The 16,793-nt window shown below is 56.2% G+C and overlaps 2 protein-coding genes across 4 annotated transcripts in view; one reads left to right on the top strand and one right to left on the bottom strand.

The window, feature by feature from the left end:
• Nucleotides 1–796: 796 nt before the first annotated feature.
• Nucleotides 797–16,580, bottom strand: GLUL (glutamate-ammonia ligase). 3 transcript variants are annotated; one of them, XM_056498232.1, is made up of 10 exons: nt 16,310–16,580; nt 13,782–13,901; nt 11,394–11,474; nt 10,878–11,103; nt 5,937–6,127; nt 4,615–4,776; nt 4,206–4,352; nt 3,690–3,817; nt 3,326–3,525; nt 797–2,476 (listed from the first exon to the last, which is right to left on the bottom strand). In XM_056498232.1, the coding sequence occupies exons 4-10, from the start codon at nt 11,009–11,011 to the stop codon at nt 2,158–2,160; spliced, it is 1,281 nt and encodes a 426-aa protein (XP_056354207.1). In that variant the 5' UTR covers nt 11,012–11,103; nt 11,394–11,474; nt 13,782–13,901; nt 16,310–16,580; the 3' UTR covers nt 797–2,157. The 3 variants fall into 3 exon arrangements, with proteins under 3 accessions (XP_056354207.1, XP_056354208.1, XP_056354209.1); XM_056498233.1 differs by lacking the exon at nt 16,310–16,580 and adding an exon at nt 14,341–14,593; XM_056498234.1 differs by lacking the exons at nt 10,878–11,103; nt 11,394–11,474; nt 13,782–13,901; nt 16,310–16,580 and adding an exon at nt 7,191–7,308.
• RGSL1 (regulator of G protein signaling like 1) overlaps nt 14,580–16,793 on the top strand; it is an 18,301-nt gene continuing 16,087 nt past the window's right edge. The window contains exons 1-4 of the mRNA XM_056496976.1: nt 14,580–14,614; nt 15,277–15,359; nt 15,627–15,701; nt 16,372–16,501. Coding sequence (XP_056352951.1) covers nt 14,605–14,614; nt 15,277–15,359; nt 15,627–15,701; nt 16,372–16,501 — 298 coding nt within the window. The 5' untranslated portion in view covers nt 14,580–14,604. The remainder of the gene's footprint in view (nt 14,615–15,276; nt 15,360–15,626; nt 15,702–16,371; nt 16,502–16,793) is intronic.

Below are 16,793 nucleotides of genomic sequence, written 5' to 3'. Positions count from 1 at the left end.
TTGTGGCTGTGTCAGGGTGGGAGGAAAGGTGTTCCCTTTGCCTCTGTTCCAGTCACACCCACCCCACCAGGGCACAGGGACAGGGTAATTTTGGGACTGTGCTGAGGAAGGTGCTGCCTTCAGTGTTGCCCAGAAGGGAGATGCAGGAAACAGTTGGTCCACAAAAACCCTGCTAGCAGGAATGGCCTCAGCAGCCCAGTGGGAGGCTCAGGTGTAGTTAATCCAGATTTAAAGGTGAAAGCACCTCCTGGGGAGCTGGGGAGTGGCACCACAAGCTAAATAAAGGATCCCAGGAATAAAGTGACACATTCCTACTGCCTTGGTTATTTTTCTGAATGACTGGGGTTATGCCAAAGATGGATAAGCAGCATTTTGTCATTTCTCTCTCCTTTCCTTTCTTAGGGAGAGAAGGAAAGGTTCTTCTTCCACAAAGCTCCCTTCTAAATTAAGCTTGCTGGAGTTTTGTTTTCTGTAGGATTTCTAAATCCTCTAGAACTTGTGAGGAGGAGGTTGGGAAATGCACAAACACCTGTACCAGCCTCATAATCCTCCCTATGGGCACTCACAAGCCCAGGCCCTTTCCCATCCCAAAAGAATTCCATTCAAGCTGGAGCTGGACTATCCCTCACCACAGAACCAACCACTGCTACAAATGGATAGAAAGATGCCAGACCCCCAAAAAAACCCCCCCATAAATTAAAAGCCAATCTACCCACTATCAGAGCCAGAATCCTTTCAAATGAAGGAAGGGTGAACAACACATACACACATACAAAAAGAGGCTGCAGAGGTCAGATTGAAGGTTTTGTTCTTCTTTTCTTTTTTTATTACAAAAAGAAAAAAAAACAAAAACAGAAAACCTATTCAGAAGAAGTCCAAATGCAACGGAATATAACTGGCACCATCTAAGATACCCAAGTGTAAAATCCCGGAACGTTTGAACCCCCCAGCAGGAGCTGGGAGTGCCAGGGCTGGCTGGGAGGGACAGGTGGCCTCTCCCCTCCCTTCTGCTAGCCCCCATCCTGGCTGGATGGCAGGCAGCCGAGAGAGCCAGGACACAACAGTGGCATCAACGGTCTCTGTAAATCCATTCAGTTGGAGAAACTAAGAACATCATGAAAAAAAAAAAAAAAATCTAAAACTTCTCTTTTTTTTTTTTTTTCTTTTGTTTTTTTTTTTTTAAACCTTTATCAAAAGCCCTGCTTTAGTGACATGCTAGCCCTGCTGGACAGGTGACACAGCCACAGCTCTGTCCGGAACGCTGTTGACCAGTCAACTCTTGGTTCAGGACACCTTCCTCCCACCCTGAGCGTGTCACGGCCACCCGAGTTACAGTGACAAATGCTTCTGCAGGCTTCCCGCTCTGGGAACCCCCTCCTGCAAGCTCCACTCCATGCTGGAACAAATCTCATCCGAGTCTCCCTCCAAGCTCACCCTCAGTCCCACCTGGAGACCTCCGACAGCAAGAGCTCTGCCCGCTCCGGCCGGATGAGGCGTTGGAACTTCATCTCTTCAAGAAAAAAACACTTTCATATATAATTTTTTTTTTTTTGCTGTTTTTATATTTAAATAGAAAAATACTACTTCACTCTGTGTTATGAGCCAGAGATCGGTTGACTTCCAGTGACAGAACCAAGAGTTCTCCTCAATGCTCCTATGCTGAACTCAGTGCCAGAATATTCCCAGAAACCTCAGAGTGGCCGGAGGGCGACGATGTCCCTGTCACGTCCCCATACATGCACAGCTCCCATCTTCCCTTCTCCACAGAGAGGCACCAACCTTAGAGAGGCATCAGTCTGCAGAGAGCCAGCAGCAGGGCTGCCCCCCCAAAATCTGGCTCTGCTTTAAGCCTTCTCCTCTCCTACAGGCTTTCTGCGTGTGCAGTCTGTCCCTGGAAGCCACTGGATCCCGTCGGATGTACACATGAATTAGACAAAAAAATAAAACAGTGGTTAAAAGTTCTCTAACACCTCGTCCTCCTCCTGTCTTCTGAAGAGTCAACGACAAACAGACACGGGTAAAACTAAACCTGCCCTCCTCCCCACCTCAAGACAACAAGAGTTACTGAGACACGAAACATGTTATCTTGTACCCTGGGGATTACATCTAGAAGGGGAGCTCGGGGGCGGGGGGAGGTGGTGTCCGCGGGGCTGTGGCTCAGTTCTTGTACTCGAAAGGCTCGTCGCCGGTTTCGTTGAGCAGACACGTGCGCACCAGCGCCTCTGTCACGGCGTAGGGGTCGCAGTTGGCCGAGGGCCGGCGGTCCTCGAAGTAGCCCTTCTTCTCGTGGCCCACGTTGCGCGGGATGCGGATGCTGGCGCCGCGGTTGGCCACGCCGGCCGAGAACTCGTTGATGTTGGACGTCTCGTGGAAGCCTGTCAGGCGCCGGGCATTGTCCAGCCCCCCCTTGGGGTCGTAGGCGCGGATGTGGTACTGGTGGCGCTTGCTCAGCTTCTCGATGGCCTCCTCGATGTGCCTGCAGAGGGAGGGGGACAGGCGGTGGCACAGTGAGGGACAGGACGAGCTGAACCCCTCTGGAGTGTCACGTCAAAGCAACAACGAGATCAGTCGATGATTATGATGATGCCTTGTGCCCCACGACCCACTTGGCTGCTCATCCCAACACAGGGCTTCTCTCCACTCCTGCTGCTGACCCAGGATAAACGTTCTCACTGCCAAATGCCACAGGCTCCCTAAGGAGTGCTGTCTGAGAGACACCACCAGGTAAACTTCCCACTTCCACCTGCTCTCGGAGAGGAGAGCTCTCAGCACTGGAGTTTCTATTCATGAGGCTCACAGTCATGGGCTGTCCCATTATCTCAGGGCAGCACTAAGATTAAGGCAAGAAAACAGAGCTGCCAGGATGGACCCCACAGGGCCCCTGACTGCACTCAGCACAGCAGTCACTCATAGCTTGCATTTTTAGTAAGATGTTCCTCTTTAAAAAAACATGGCAGCCTTGCCCAGATGAAGCAAATGGCCTTTCTCTTTCATCATGGCTATAAAAATGTAATTCAAAAAGCCCTGTGCTGAGTTTGTTTGTTTGTTCCCAGCACTGAGAGGTCAGGAGCTGGACAGGCTGTTAGGGATAGCTGCGTCCTGTACTTCCACCAGCACTGGTAGAGCTGGCTGAATTGCCCACCAAGTACCAAGACGAGAATGTGTCATTATAAAAAAACCATATTAAGAAAGAAAGAAACCACAAAAACAAAACGACCAAGAAAACCCCATCCAGAAGACTCGGATGTCACGCCAAGCACCAAACTCCTGTGTCATCCAAAGCGTTGCAAAATCCTGCTGCCCAGTAAACAACCTGAACACTTACTTGAGACCTCCTTCTTCCCTCATGCTCTTGGTGCTGAAGTTGGTGTGGCAGCCAGCACCGTTCCAGTTGCCAGGGATGGGTTTGGGATCGAAGGACACCACGACCCCGAAGTCCTCGCACACGCGGTGCAGGATGAAGCGCGCGATCCAGAGGTGATCCCCCATCTCAATCCCTTCACACGGTCCCACCTGGAACTCCCACTGCAAGGAGGAGGCGTCAGGGGCTCAGAGGGGTGGAGACAGGCACCTCCCACCCCCTGATTGGGCACAGCCACCCAGCTCAGAGCAGGCAGACACAGCTCCCATCACTTGGGGTTTTTCCATGCTGCTCTCTCGCTCCATGAGGCGCCTCTAGAATGATTTACCTGGGCTGGCATCACCTCTGCGTTGGTTCCTCCGATTTTCACGCCGGCATAAAGGCACGCTCGGTAGTGGGCCTCCACAATGTCCCTGCCATAGGCTTTGTCTGCCCCCACACCGCAGTAATATGGACCTGCAACAGCACAGGGGAACATCAGCCTCCACAGGGAAAACTCTGACCTTCAGTGAAGACCCAGCACGTACAGAGAACTCTTCAGAAGCCCCAAGGTCTGTTTCTCATGGAAGAACTAGCAGGGTAGAACACTGACAAGAGCAAGCTCCCCCTGAGTTTAAGTTCCCTGCAGACCAACTAACCAAGCAGCAAATTTAGACATGGCCAATCCCCACCTCAGCCTTTCTGTGGCAAATTTAATCTCGTGGTTAGTTTTTGCCAATATCTTGCTTTCTACCATCCACCTTCAGTTCTAGGAACACCTTGGATCCCTCAGCTCGCCTGAAGCTGTGCCACACAGATTTCAGTTCCAACACTCCTGACTCGGTCCAGGCTCTTGGAAGATTACCTTGGGGTCCAGGGAAGCCATTGGAAGGCCAGCCAAACGGATGTCCATCTGTCCCCAGGAGGGTGTACTCCTGCTCCATCCCAAACCAGGGGTGCTGGTTGGACACCATGTCCATAATCCTCCTGCAGGTGTGCCGGAGATTTGACTCTGGAATGGAAAAGCGGCACGAGGCTCATGAGCACCTCCACCTCCACTCCCCATTTCCACTCATTTTACACACTGAGTCCCAGCAGCGTTGAAGAATCCCAAGCCCAGCCCTTTGTCCATCACCAGCACTTTGTTTGCCCTCTGCTTTCAAGGCAGGGGTTATTTCTGTGTTGTGCTAAGGGCACAGAGAGCACTTGGGCAGGTCTCCCATTCCCCTTCCCAGGAACAGCACCAGGAGAAGGGGGAAGGTCCTTTCATTCACCTGCAGACTGGCGGTTGTATTTGAAGACCTCACAGAGAACGAGTTTGTTGGGGTCCTTGCGGAAAGGGTCCCGGAACATGGCAGCAGGTCGCAGGTACATGTCACTGTTGGAGCCTTCGGACTGGTAGGTGCTGGAGCCATCGAAATTCCACTCAGGGAGATCTGGAGCAAAGAGAGGAACCAGCCACAGTGACCCAGGGTCTCTGGTCCCCAGGATGGGCTTCCTGTCACCCTCCAGTAAGACAGAGGCGAAGATGCTCATAGAGAATAGGTTTAGTCCCAGCTCAGCTGATTTTGTTCCAAGTGGGGGAAGCACAAAAAAACCAAACACCCAAAACAAGCAAAAAACCACAGGAGTGCAACTCCCCGGCCACCCTGGGAAATAACAAGTTGCTGGGCTGCTGGCCAAGCCTGAGTGAACAGAGTAGCACTGAGGGCATTTCCCATGTCACAACAACCACCGGGAAGAGCAAAGCACCCGGTCCCCTCGGCTGGGAGAGGGCAGACCATGAGCCATCTTCCAGCTGTGGAAATAAGGGGAGCCATGGAATACCCTCCATCATGCTACAAGGCCTGAGGAAGGTGGGAAGGCAAATCACAGAGAGGTGGAATGTCACATGGAAGGGGAGTGTGGCCCCTCGCCCACCCCTCCATCCTGAGCACTGCCCTCCAGGTCAAAGCCCAGAGCTCCACCCGGGCAATGGTATCTCCTCCATGTCCCAGGAGGAAAGAGGGAGGATGGGAAGCACAAAGATTTCAAAGGAGCTGTGCCAACCACTCCCTCAGAGGGAAAAGAGGAAAGGAGAGAAGGGAAAAGAAAAAAAAAAGAAAAAAAAATAAAAAAAGGAAAGAAAAAAGATAATTCTGCTCAGTCACACACAGTATTTTCATTTCATAACTGTCTCCAGCCAGCTCCATGGCAACCTGGGGAAAATCCTAATGCTATTATTGTGTAAGCTGGGACTGTTTGTTCTGAGGGACACAAGCTCTTAATTACACCGGATAGCTCCATTCTTTCCCCTGCACTTTCTTCTGCCAAACTACTTCCGGCCAAAACGAGTACTCGAGAGTCAATGGGCAGCCGAGCCCCTGCCAACAGCCCCCAGCCCCTGCCAACAGCCCCTCCACGGCAGGGACAGCACCAGGGACAGGCTCCACATCAGGGTGGGAACGTTCCCCTGCGGTGTCGGGGGAAGGAGGTAACTGGAAGGGCGTGAGGAGGAATGTCTTCCCTAAAAACCATCCTTCTGCCACGGGAAGAGAGCAATGGCATCCTTCCTCCACCCAGTGAGGGGCCTCGAGCGCTGCACCTGCCCTCTCACCTTCCAGGCTCTTGGGCTCGTGGTCCAGCGTGCGGGTTTTGCAGCGCAGGTGCTCCCCCGTGCCGTCGATCCAGATGTACATGGCCTGCACCTTCTCCCCCTGCGGCAGCTTCATGTACATGTGCTTGATGGCTTTGCTCAGGTGGGAGCTCGCTGAGGTGGCCATGGCTGCAGTCCTGACGAGGGGGTTCCTGCAGGGGGGAAGCACAAACGGCCCCAACTGTGAGCCTTTTCCTGCGTTCCCACATTTTTCAGCCATTCCCTACACCCCCCCAAAGGCCAGGGAGGAGCACGAGACAGCTCGGCCACAGGGCTGGCTGCCATCTCCAGCGGTTCCCTGTCATTCCTCAGGGAGAACACACAGCAGCTCAGGCAGATGCCGGCAGCCAGGAAAGCCCTGCTCCAGAAACCCTTCAAAAGAGTCCCATTAATACCCAAACTCCTGCTAATAAACCAGAGCAACAGACTTCCAAAGGGCTCCTTAGCCCCACGTGAACTTTTCACCTCCACACTCTGCTCCAGAGCAAGGCTAATGCAAGGAGAGCTTAGCTGGGGCTTTCTTAATAAATCTGCATCACCGAGGAGGGCTTTTCTGCCCCAGCTGCCTTCTCAGCCCGGCTGAGGTTATCCAAGCCCGGTCCCAGGGCAGCAGGAAAAGCAACAGGCAGCACACTGAGCACTCTGAGCACCCCAGGCAGCGAAGGGGAGCCGGGATGGGCCGGAGCGGCTCTAGAACCAGTGCAGGGGAGCTGCAGCATCCCCAGAGCCCTGCGAGCCGGGCTCCCAGCGCCAGCCAGCCCACTCGTGTCCGACCCACAGCACGGGCTCCACGCGTGTTTTCCAGGGAGCCTGGAAATGCCAGCAGTCTGGAAATACGGGCTGACTTGGGAAGTCGCTCCAACACGCCGTTCGCCTGCGGGGGGGCTCAGGATGAGGCGTCCCCAGCCCACCCCACTGCCCTGTCACAAGCATCCCCCAACGCGAGCATCTCCCGGCAGCCAGGGAGTCCCCGCGCTGCAGGCAGCAGCTGAAGATCCTCGTGGGGGGAAAAAAACAACAAGCCAACCACAAAAACTGCGAAGGGAATGTTTTCAGCAGAAAACTCAAGCTGCCACTTCCTCCCCTCCTCCTCATCCTCCCCTTCCCCCAAAGGAGGAATCCTCCCTTGGAAGGTCTGCCGTGCGGTCCCCGGGGGGCTGCGGCGGGTGGCGGCCAGCGGCACCCCCCTGTCCCCGTGTCCCCCCGGGCCGGTACCTGGGCTCGGCGGCGCTGCGGGCGAGCGGGGCTCCCACGCTCGGCTCCCGGGGCCGCGCCCGCCGCCCCTTTATGGCGGAGCAGCGCCGGCCCCGCCGCACGGATTGGGCAGCGGGGCGGGACGGGGGGGACCCGGGAGGGGGGACAGGGCCACCACCCCGCCTCCCTCCTCCTCCTCCTCCTGCTTCTCCTCCTCCTCCGTCCGCTCCCGGCTGCCCCCGGCAAAGGGGGGAGCGCCGCGCTTGCCCCGCGCTGGGTTGGAGGGAGTGGGTGGGTACGGAAACCTGAGGGAAGAGGGGGCAGAAAGCGGAGGGTTTGGGTGGGTTTTGGGTCTTTTTAACAACGTTCCCGACCGGAAAAACAAGCCCTGGTCGCTGGGCAGCAGGCGGGAGCGGATCCAGCGCTTTGCGCAGCGTTTACATTAGCGGCTGCCTTGGCACGGCTCGCAGGGATGGAAAGCGGCCGGCCGGGGAGAACGGGGGGAGACCGGGAGGAGGGAGCTCCACGGAGCCCCGGGCACAGGGTGCCACTCTTGGTGGGGGACAAGAGCCTCGGTGCCCCGCTCCTCCTCCTTGGAGCAGCTCACAGCCTGCAGCACCTGGATTTGCAGAGCCCCGCTGCCAGGCGCAGGATCGCTCACTGTCTGTCACTCGAGGGAGGAGGAATCCCCCAGCCCCACCACGGGAGCACCCACTCAGCACCCAGCAAACTGCAGGCAGTGCCCAGTGTTTTTCCACCCCAGCGGGTCGCTTGTCCTATCTCCTGCAACTCCGTGCGACTCCCAGCCCGGATCCAAGGGGCAGGAGAGCCGCGCCAGCAGGAGCAGACGGAGCTGCCATCCGTGTGTGTGTGTGTGTGTGTGTGTGTGTGGTGTGTGTGTGTGTGTGTGTGTGTGTGTGCACACGCTGAGGGCACACGCAGGTCCCGGGGCGAGCACACGCCAGCCACACGCCTGCCACGGAGCCGCAGGATCCCGCTCTGCCCCGTGCCAGCCTCGGGGAGGTGGCACCGAAACTGCCATTCCTCGGGAAGCTGGAGCCTCCTGGCCATCACAGCCACCCCGCCGCGGACACGGCCACTGTACAGCCAGAATCCAGAGGGAAAATGGCCAGGGAGAGCCGGATCCTCAAGCGGGAGGAGGTGGAAGCCCTGGCCAAAACCACGCTTTGATTTATCGCCCATTTCAAAGAGCCAGATCCCCACCCTCCCTGCGGGGACAGCTTGGCTCAATCCTCACTGCCACCTTGGAGCAGCCATCGGTGTGTGGCAATCCCCCGAGGCTGTCCAGAACAAAGTGAAATTCAGGTGCTTCTCTCCTCCTGGAATTGCTTGGGCAAGGCAGAGCCACGGAACATTGCAACAGCCCCAGGAAGTGCCTTCTGCCAGCACCCCAGCTCCTGCACCCTATGCACAGAGAAATGGTTCCTGCACACAAAGAAACGTGGTGTTTTACCCACGGAAATGAGCTCAGGAACTCACGTTCAGCCCAAGTTCAGCTGTGGTCACCCAAATCTAACAGCTCAGCTGGAGCAAAGGGAAGCAGAGCAGGAGCTGGTGCCCAAAATAGCTCCCATAAAGGGGAGCTGTCAAGCAACAGGCAACGTAAAGCAGTGTCCAGCCCTCTTCCCTAGGTTTGTTGAGTGTTTCTGTAATCGGGACACTGATAGCTCCAAATTCTTGGAATTACCCCTGCTACCTGCTAATTTCCCACTAACTTCGTCCACCTTCGGCTGCGTACAAGCCCAGATTTTTGCAAGTGGAAGCCCTGAGTAATGGGGTAACGCCTGTGCCGTGCAAGCCTCGGGACCGGGCAGCTCCAACCCTGAAGGCAAGCGGGGAGCAAAGGCAGCTTGGCAATGTAAACATCATCTCTCCATCCCAAAAATCCACGCCGGGCAGCAAAGCCCAGCCTGGTAGGGACCCCCAGGGTGGGCAAGGCTGTGATGGCGGGGGTGGGAGGATGGAGCTGCCAGCCGCGGGAGGGTTTGGTGGCTGGCTCATGCCCAAGCCCCTGTGCTCGCCCTGCACAAGTTGTTTACGAGCCAGCGGAGAAGCCGCAGCCGCGGACCCAGCGCCCTCTCCCGGGAAGCGATCTCGGGTTTGCCTCCTCGCTGGGCTCACCCAGCTTGTTTACTGCCTGCCTTCCTTCCCCTCCTCCCCTTCCAACATGGCTTTTTTTTTTGGAGCGTGGGGGGGAAGCCTGCTCCGGCTGTGCTCTGGCCCAGCTGCGTGCTCCAGTGACCCTCGGTGTCGCCAACAAAACCATCCTTGGGGAGCTGGGGAGGGCTCGGTGCCAACAGGTGACACGATCCACGGGTGGATTGAAATCACAGGGCCACACGCCCAGCCAGAGGGTCAGACAATGTCCCCTTCCAGGGGCGAGTCCCAACTGGCACAGGTTTTTCCTTCTTCCTCCTATTAATTCGTGGGAACACCTTTATTGGCCGAGCCCGGCACTTCCCGCCGGCACAGTTTGATATCCTGAGAGAAGTGCCAAGGCTGGGAAGTGGCTGCTGAGTTATGAGGGTTGGGCAGGCTGGACTTTGCAGCCTCCTGCCTCCAAGGCAGCTGGGCAAACCCTCAGGGACAGGGCACAGCCTGGTCCATGTGCTCTCCAGGGAAGGTTTGGGTACCAGGATGAGTTTCTCTCAGGTAGCATGAGGCATGCCTGCCCTTTTCCAGCTCCAGCCAGTAAAGCATCAAGGCTTCCCTCTCCACTGTGCCTTGCTGGGGCTGCTGTGACCCATCCCTTGTCCATGTGTCCCCCTCCATCCCTGTTCTCCATTCGGGAATGCCTTAAAATACAGAAATGTCACAGCATTGTGGGGGTAGGGGGGTGGGTGGGAAGAGGAGGGTGGCAACTTGAGGGTTAAATAGACAGGATATGAAATTTCCCTGTGGCTCAGGCCCTGGGGCAGGTGGCTGATGGCTTTGCTCCTGCCATGCTGGGAGCCATCTCCAAGGGTGGCCCCTCACCACAGATCCTGGGATCTCGAGCCCAACAAATTGCAGACTGCTAAGCCCAAGCACCCACTGTTTTTTCACCAGCACTAAAGAAAAATTCTGAAGTAGAAAGGAATGTTGGTTTTGCTTTTTTTTTCCAACTGAGATGTCACACAGGGAGGAGGAATTGCTCATTTTGTTGTGATGGTTAGGTCCCAAGAGGAGGCTGGACACACCCAAAATGCCCCAGCCTCCAGCAGTGGCACAGCTGGGAGGGAAGAGGGATGGGCATAACATCATGGAATCACAGAATGCTTTGGTTTGGTTTGGAAGGGCCCTGAAGGTCATAAAGTCCAACCCCCTGCAATGAGCAGGAACACCTTCAGCATCTCTCAACAGTCAAGACATTCCTAAACTGAGCTATACCACTTTCAGATGCATCCAGGGAGGTGCTTTGGGCTGGGAAGTCCAAGGAACTGAACTGCACCCAAGTGACATCAGCCACGGGCTGGCTGTGCTGATGTTGCATCACCTCCATCTCTGCCCACTCCTGGGCACAGCTGCTCTGTGCCATGACAGCAGCTCCTGGTGGGCTCGAGGTGCTCCCACACCTGGAGATGCAGCGTGTTTCACCCACAACTGCAACAGGAGGGCTGGAAACATCCCCCTAACACCTGGGCAGCGCAGTGAGCGAGGACAGGGAGCTGGCCTTGGGGTGGGGATGAGTGCCCTGGGGGGACTGACCTTGTGCAAGCAGCAGTGGCCGAGCGGTCTCCCCCGGAGCGCTGCAGGAGGCTGACGAAACCCCCCGAGGCAGGCAGGCAGTAGCTGCTGGCCCTGGCTGTGAGCAAACATTGCACGCTGCGCAGCAGGCCCATGCTCCCTTTGAAGATGCTGCCAGGGTCAAGGGTGGCCGCGGGCTGGTGGCCAGAGGGCTTTCAGCTTTCCAGAGCAGATCACCTGCGCCGCGCTAAAGGGCGGTTTAGGAAAGCAAATTCATAAGTACAAACATGCAGAGTGAAAAAAAAAAACCACCTCCCTCCCCATTCAGCTCCCCAGGACGCACAGAGGGAAGAGGGACCTTGGGGCACGGCCCCCAGGGCAGCCCAGGTGCTGCCACCTCCCTCCCCACCCCTTTCTGAGCCACCTGGGTGCCTGTCCCCGTGCCCACTGCCCATCGTGCTGCCCCTCCCAGCATTGCTCCGTGCCCCAGCAGCCCCTCGCCCAGGGCCAGCGGCATTCCCGGCAGGCAGTCCCTACCTGCTGCTCCGCAGACCTTGCCCGGGGGCGCAGCGCCTTCCCCGAGCACGTGCTCGCCTTCAACAGCGGCCCGGGGGGAAGCTGGAAGATGAGAGCGTCAGGGGCAGGCGGGATTTGAGACCTAGAAATTGCTTGGCTCAGTTTGTTCTGTACAAGGGTGGAGAATATCCCAGGGAGCGCTCGGCACATGCCTTTCCCCGCAGTTGGAAATCGGTCACACTGTGCGTTGGCAGGGTTGTTCTGTTGGGATTATTTTCCCTTTTTTTTATTGTTCACGCTGTTAAAAGCACTCCCAGCCAGGTTTGGGGCTGTGTTAGCTGTGGCTGGCACATTAATTTCAGCCCGACACACCTCACAGCTCTGTAAGTGAGAGTACAGAAATCCTCAAACTGCTGCCTAAGTGGATTAAGGGGTGAATCCGGGCCTGACATTGTAAATTATCAAAGGTAACAGCAAAGTGCTGCTGCCCATGTCCCTCCCTTGTGGCTGAATTAGGTGTCTGTCCTGCCACAACACATACTTAACCCGGGCTGCTGAAGTCAACAGCCCCAGAGGCTTGGATAAGGTTACACCAGTGGTTCTGCTTCAGCTGGAGTGGAGACAAGTGGAGGCACAGCCTGCCACAGGGGCTGCCAGGTGTAAGGGACAGAGCCCAGCCTGCACAGACAGTCCCAAGCAAGGAAACCAAACAGATGGCAACAGGCTCAAAAATACTCCTGAATGAAACACCAGTGGTGTCCTTGCTGAGCAAACAGATCTTGTGCACTCAGGAGACTGAGCGTGGAAATCACATGTGAAAAATGATTGTAATGTGTTCAAGAAAGGAGTTAATATTTAAGGCTGAACTGGAATTCCTCGGGCCTTGGGCAACTCCAGTTTTAAGGCACTAATGTCCTATAAACTATTTCTGTGAAAGGATGAGATTGTAACAAGGGGAAAAAATCCCAAATCATCCCACAAAAGCTCATGGTGGGAATATAGTACTTATGCTAGAGGGGAGAGCAGGTTTGTGCACTCAGGATGGAGCTTCCCAGATTTCTGGATCTCCCGACCATTCCCCAGAACCAGAAGCAATGCTGAGATGGGAAACACCTCCCACCCTCCTGATGGCACCAAAAGGGACAGGCTGGGCTGCTGGGGGAGGCTGTGAGTGGCCAGTGACCACAGGCAGTGAGGCTGACGTGTTTGGGCAGCCTTGGACTTTGGCACCGTGGGGAGCAGTGCCAGCTGATGTTGGGCAAGGAGAAAAATCCCAGCCCCATCCCCTCTGGGAACGTGAGGCTCTGCCACTCGTCACCTCAGGGCTGCCAAGGGAGGGCTGCTCCCCGTGCCAGGGACAGGGGACGTGGGTGATTCAGGCTGGGGCAGAGGGGGAGCAGAGCCCTCCTGATGTTGCAACCCTGCCCTTATCTTTTTATGGAGTCCAGCCACTCCGAGCTTCCTTCTAAATCTGGGCTGTGCTCATGTGCCCACCTTTTTTTTTCAAACCTTTTTTGGTTTTTCCTGAATAGCCACCCAGCTCACGTGAGCTCCTCTTGTGAGGAGGAGACAGGAAAAACCTGGGAAGCTGCAGCTGGGCTGAGGAGAGCTCCATTCTGCCAGACCTCCTGGGGAGAAACTCGGTGGAAATGGCCCTGTGCCCTCCCACAGTGACCATGTTGGCCAGCTCCTGCTCCCAACCTTAGTTTTTTCCTGGCAGAACCCATCAGAGTCCCACTGAGGTCAGTCCAGAGCTGAATGAGCACCCAAGGAGCCACGCCAGCCTCTGAGCATCCTACAGAGCATCTGCTCAGCTGCCAATCCCAAAATGTGGGATTTTTTTTAAAGTTTTGACCTTTCTCTGAGGACTTTTGAGTCTTTTAGATGTGAGACAACCACCACTCCAGTTCATTCCTAACTCCCCTCTCATCTCTTGGGCTCAGCAGCATAAATCTCTTTGGGTCCATGACCAGAGCTACTCCTCCCCAGGGTTTTCCATAACTCCCTCCCCCAGCTCTGCTGGCACCACTGGGACGTGGTGTTCTGTGGCTCCCAGCTGCCCCTTCCCCACATCAGTTTGGCTTTGGGCACGGTGGCCAGCCCATGTGGCTGGGCTGTGGCCGAGGGAAGGTGAGTGCACACCCCCGAGAGGCTGTGCCGGTCGCCCAGCGCTGTCCCCCTGGGGCAGCAGCCCCACCATCAGTTCGGAGCTGTCCCTGTGTCACTGGCGCTGTCACAAGCCGCTCGCTGAGATGCAGAGCTGCTGCTGGGAACAGCTTCACATTCCTGATTTGACAGCGCCACCTCGTGAGGTGGCCCCGCTCCTGGGGACACTGTGGGACACTGTCCTGCCCCTGTGCTGCCAGGTCTGGCACCACGGCATTACAAAGAGCAGGATCAAACACCCACCTGGGGAGCAGATTCCTCCTCCTGCCAGGCAACACAGGTCACTCCTGCGGCAGGACGAGTTCCTTCTTTTGCTCCTCTGTCTCCTTCTCCTCTTGCAACTGGAGGGTCTCAGCCCCGGACCTGATGAAGAAAGATGGATGATAAGAAATGGGCTTGGTCTTTGGGGCAGACACAGGAGGGTCTCCTGTGAAATTCCCATCCCAGGCTGAGCAGATGGACTGACAGCGACCACACCCAGCCCTGAGGGGCCACCAGAACCCTGCTTTGAAGGCAAGAAGTTTGCCCCAGCAGGGAGAGGGGAAAGGTTTCATTTCAGGACTGCCCAAAGTATTTCTGCAGGGCTGGTGATCTAAAAAGTGACGTTTCACAGAATCACAGGATGGGTAAGGTCAGAAGGGACCACCTGGTCCAACATCTCAGCTCAAGCAGGGTTCCCTGTGCTCAGTACTAAGGATTGTGCCCAGATGGTTCTTGAATATCTCCAGTAAGAGAGGCTCCACAACCTCTCAGGACAGTTCCAGTGCTCAGTCACCATCACAGTAAAGAAGTTTTTCCTCACGTTCAGGTGGGAATTCCTCTGTTCCAATTTCTGTTCATTCCATTGCTTGGCACCACTGAGAAGAGCCTAGCTTCCACCCTCTGGGCATCTCCTCTTCAGGCACATACAGACCCTGATCAAATTCTCCTCTGTAGGCTAAGCAGGCCTGGAGGGAGCTGCTGAGAGCCCTGTGGTGCCCTGCAGCCCCCCAGGGGTCACCAAAACACGTGTGTCACAATCACAGTGGCACTTCGGAACACAGCACCGGAACACTGCACCATCACGATGACTGCTGGTGAGTTACCCCTTGCTGGGGGCTTCAGCCCCTCTAAACACACCCCAAAAGGTGGAAAAAGGGGAGGAAAAAGGGAGTATCAAGCTTTGAAAGATGGGTCCTCCCTGTAACACAGCTGTGCCTTTGTGGAAGAGGACATTTCCAAGGGCATCCACCCAGCAGCAGGCTGATGCCAGCCCACCTTCTTGCATCCAGATCTTTCAGACATGAATAAAACTTCACAGGGTAGTGGGAGGTGTTGGGCCCTGACACTTGCACTGAGCGTTGTGTGGATGAGCTGTGTTATGCCCAGTGTCTGGGTAAGGCAGAGGAGTGCAGCTCATGCCCTGAAGCCACAGCACCTCCCTTCTCCTGCCCTGTGTGTGCCACCACACTTGTGCCCAGCCTCTATGAACCACGTACCTCGGCTGTTTAGGAGGCTGCCATTCAAACTTCCCAGCTCCTGCATGCTTCTCAGCCTGGTGCCTCCCAAACAGCCTGTGCCACCCAGCCCAAAACACATTTCTCAGACTGTCCCAGCTCCAAATCCTCCCACACGTGCACAGGACAAGCTTGTACCACGTATCCCCTAAAGCTGATTTCCCCCCAAAACTCCTTTGACTCACATTGGTGTCACAGCTGGTAACACAAAGCCCAGGTAACTTTCTCTTCTCCCCCTGTAGCATCCATAGCCTCCACAGACATGAGGCTTCTGCTGCAAGATGATGTTTTTGCTGACTTCTTCAACACCTTTCTGAACCTTCCTGTAAGTCCACTCCGCACCATAAAACCTGGGGCCTTTCAGAGCTCTTCTCAGGTGAACTTTCTGTGGCATTAGAGGCCCCAGGAAAACTGGGAGGACACCACATTCAGGCTGGAAAATGAGGGCAACTTAGAATCTCAACTTGGAGATAGATGTTTAAAGGGGAATTCAATACCCTTCTATGTAGTGGGAGCTAACAAGAACAGCTGGGCTCTGGACTCCTCTGCCACCCTCAATCTCTTTCAGCTCTCCCTTTCTGTTTTGATCCAGGTTTTTGGCCAGACACCCCTTTACATCAGTGGCATGGGCCAGTGGTATCTGTGGCCGGAGCTGCCGAGATTCCTGGTGAGAACATGCCCCTTGTTAGAAGGGAGGGAGGAAGGGCACAGGGCAGGGGAGGGAAGGAGCTGGTTTCTCACTGCCAAGGCCCCTCTCTGGCTCTCCTGTTGTGCAGCTGGGCGATCATTTCAAACCCAGGCGTCACTTCGCTTTTATGCCCTGGGCGGAGCACAAGCCATTTAAAGTCTTGCTTGCAGTTTATGGGGTCTATCTATAAACACGGAAGGAGAGCATGTGTGGTGGCAGAGAAGGGCACAGGCATCAGCCCCTTGTCCCGGATTCCTCCTGAATCCAGCAGGAGCCAAGCCCTGTTGCTCGCCAGGCTGGCTCAGCCCATCCTCCCCACTGCCGCCAGCGCCGCTTGCAGCGCTCGGATCCCAAAGCAAAAAGGATCCTGCTCCTCTGGAAGCTCTCGGGAAGCTGCCACGCCTGGAGGAGAGGCAGGGGAAGGGAGCCCTGCAGCAGCGTGCAGCTCCCCCGTTCGCAGGCAGAGCTTTTGGGGCTGCGACTTGAGTACCCCCCTTGTGCCTCAGCACCGGGGTGGCTTTCACCGCCGTAAGGCAACAGGGCGCCCTCCCCACCTCCTTCCCCTGGAGCAGGGACCTGTTACTCACCCTAATGGCCAGGCAGCAGCCCGCTTCTTGCTCGCAGCTAATCCTCTCCTCGGGCACCGCAGGATCCCAGCCCCGCGGCTTTACTGGCTTGGTTGGAAAAGCACCGGCTGCCTCACTTCTGCAAATCCAGCCTGTGCCTCCACCTCGTCCTCTGCCAGAAGCTGCTGGGTTTCATTCGCTCGGGGGAAGCAGGTGAGTCATCGCGGCACGGAGGAAATCGGATCGGCTTCTCCTCTGCGCCTGGGCTTCCTCTCTCCCCGGGGCTGTCACTGCCTGGTGCCTGCCCAGTGGGTCGTGCCTCCGCTCCGGGCTAAGAAGGCGTTGCACATCCCATTTTTAGGGATGCAGCCGGTCCCGATGGGATGTGCAGGGATTTACTCCACCGCGCTGCTAATACAGGCTCGCTAAGTACCTGCCTAGAGGGGTTTACCGAGGTGGGGCAGAGCTGGAGAGCATCCCGGGGCACCGAAACCGAGTGCTGATG

Source organism: Oenanthe melanoleuca, chromosome 8, assembly GCF_029582105.1.
Source record: "Oenanthe melanoleuca isolate GR-GAL-2019-014 chromosome 8, OMel1.0, whole genome shotgun sequence".
Taxonomy (NCBI): Eukaryota; Metazoa; Chordata; class Aves; order Passeriformes; family Muscicapidae; genus Oenanthe; species Oenanthe melanoleuca.
Note: the sequence above shows the minus strand (reverse complement) of the source record. Positions and strands in the feature narration are given on the sequence as shown.

What these genes read in the sequence shown, in the direction of transcription:
- GLUL (XM_056498232.1), bottom strand. Translation starts at nt 11,011, where the DNA reads ATGGGCCTGCTGCGCAGCGTGCAATGTTTGCTCACAGCCAGGGCCAGC. An exon ending in ATACAACCGCCAGTCTGCAG is followed by an intron (nt 4,353 to 4,614) that starts GTGAATGAAAGG and finishes TTTCCATTCCAG; the next exon opens with AGTCAAATCTCCGGCACACC. An exon ending in AGGGAAGAAGGAGGTCTCAA is followed by an intron (nt 2,477 to 3,325) that starts GTAAGTGTTCAG and finishes CTCCCTCTGCAG; the next exon opens with GCACATCGAGGAGGCCATCG.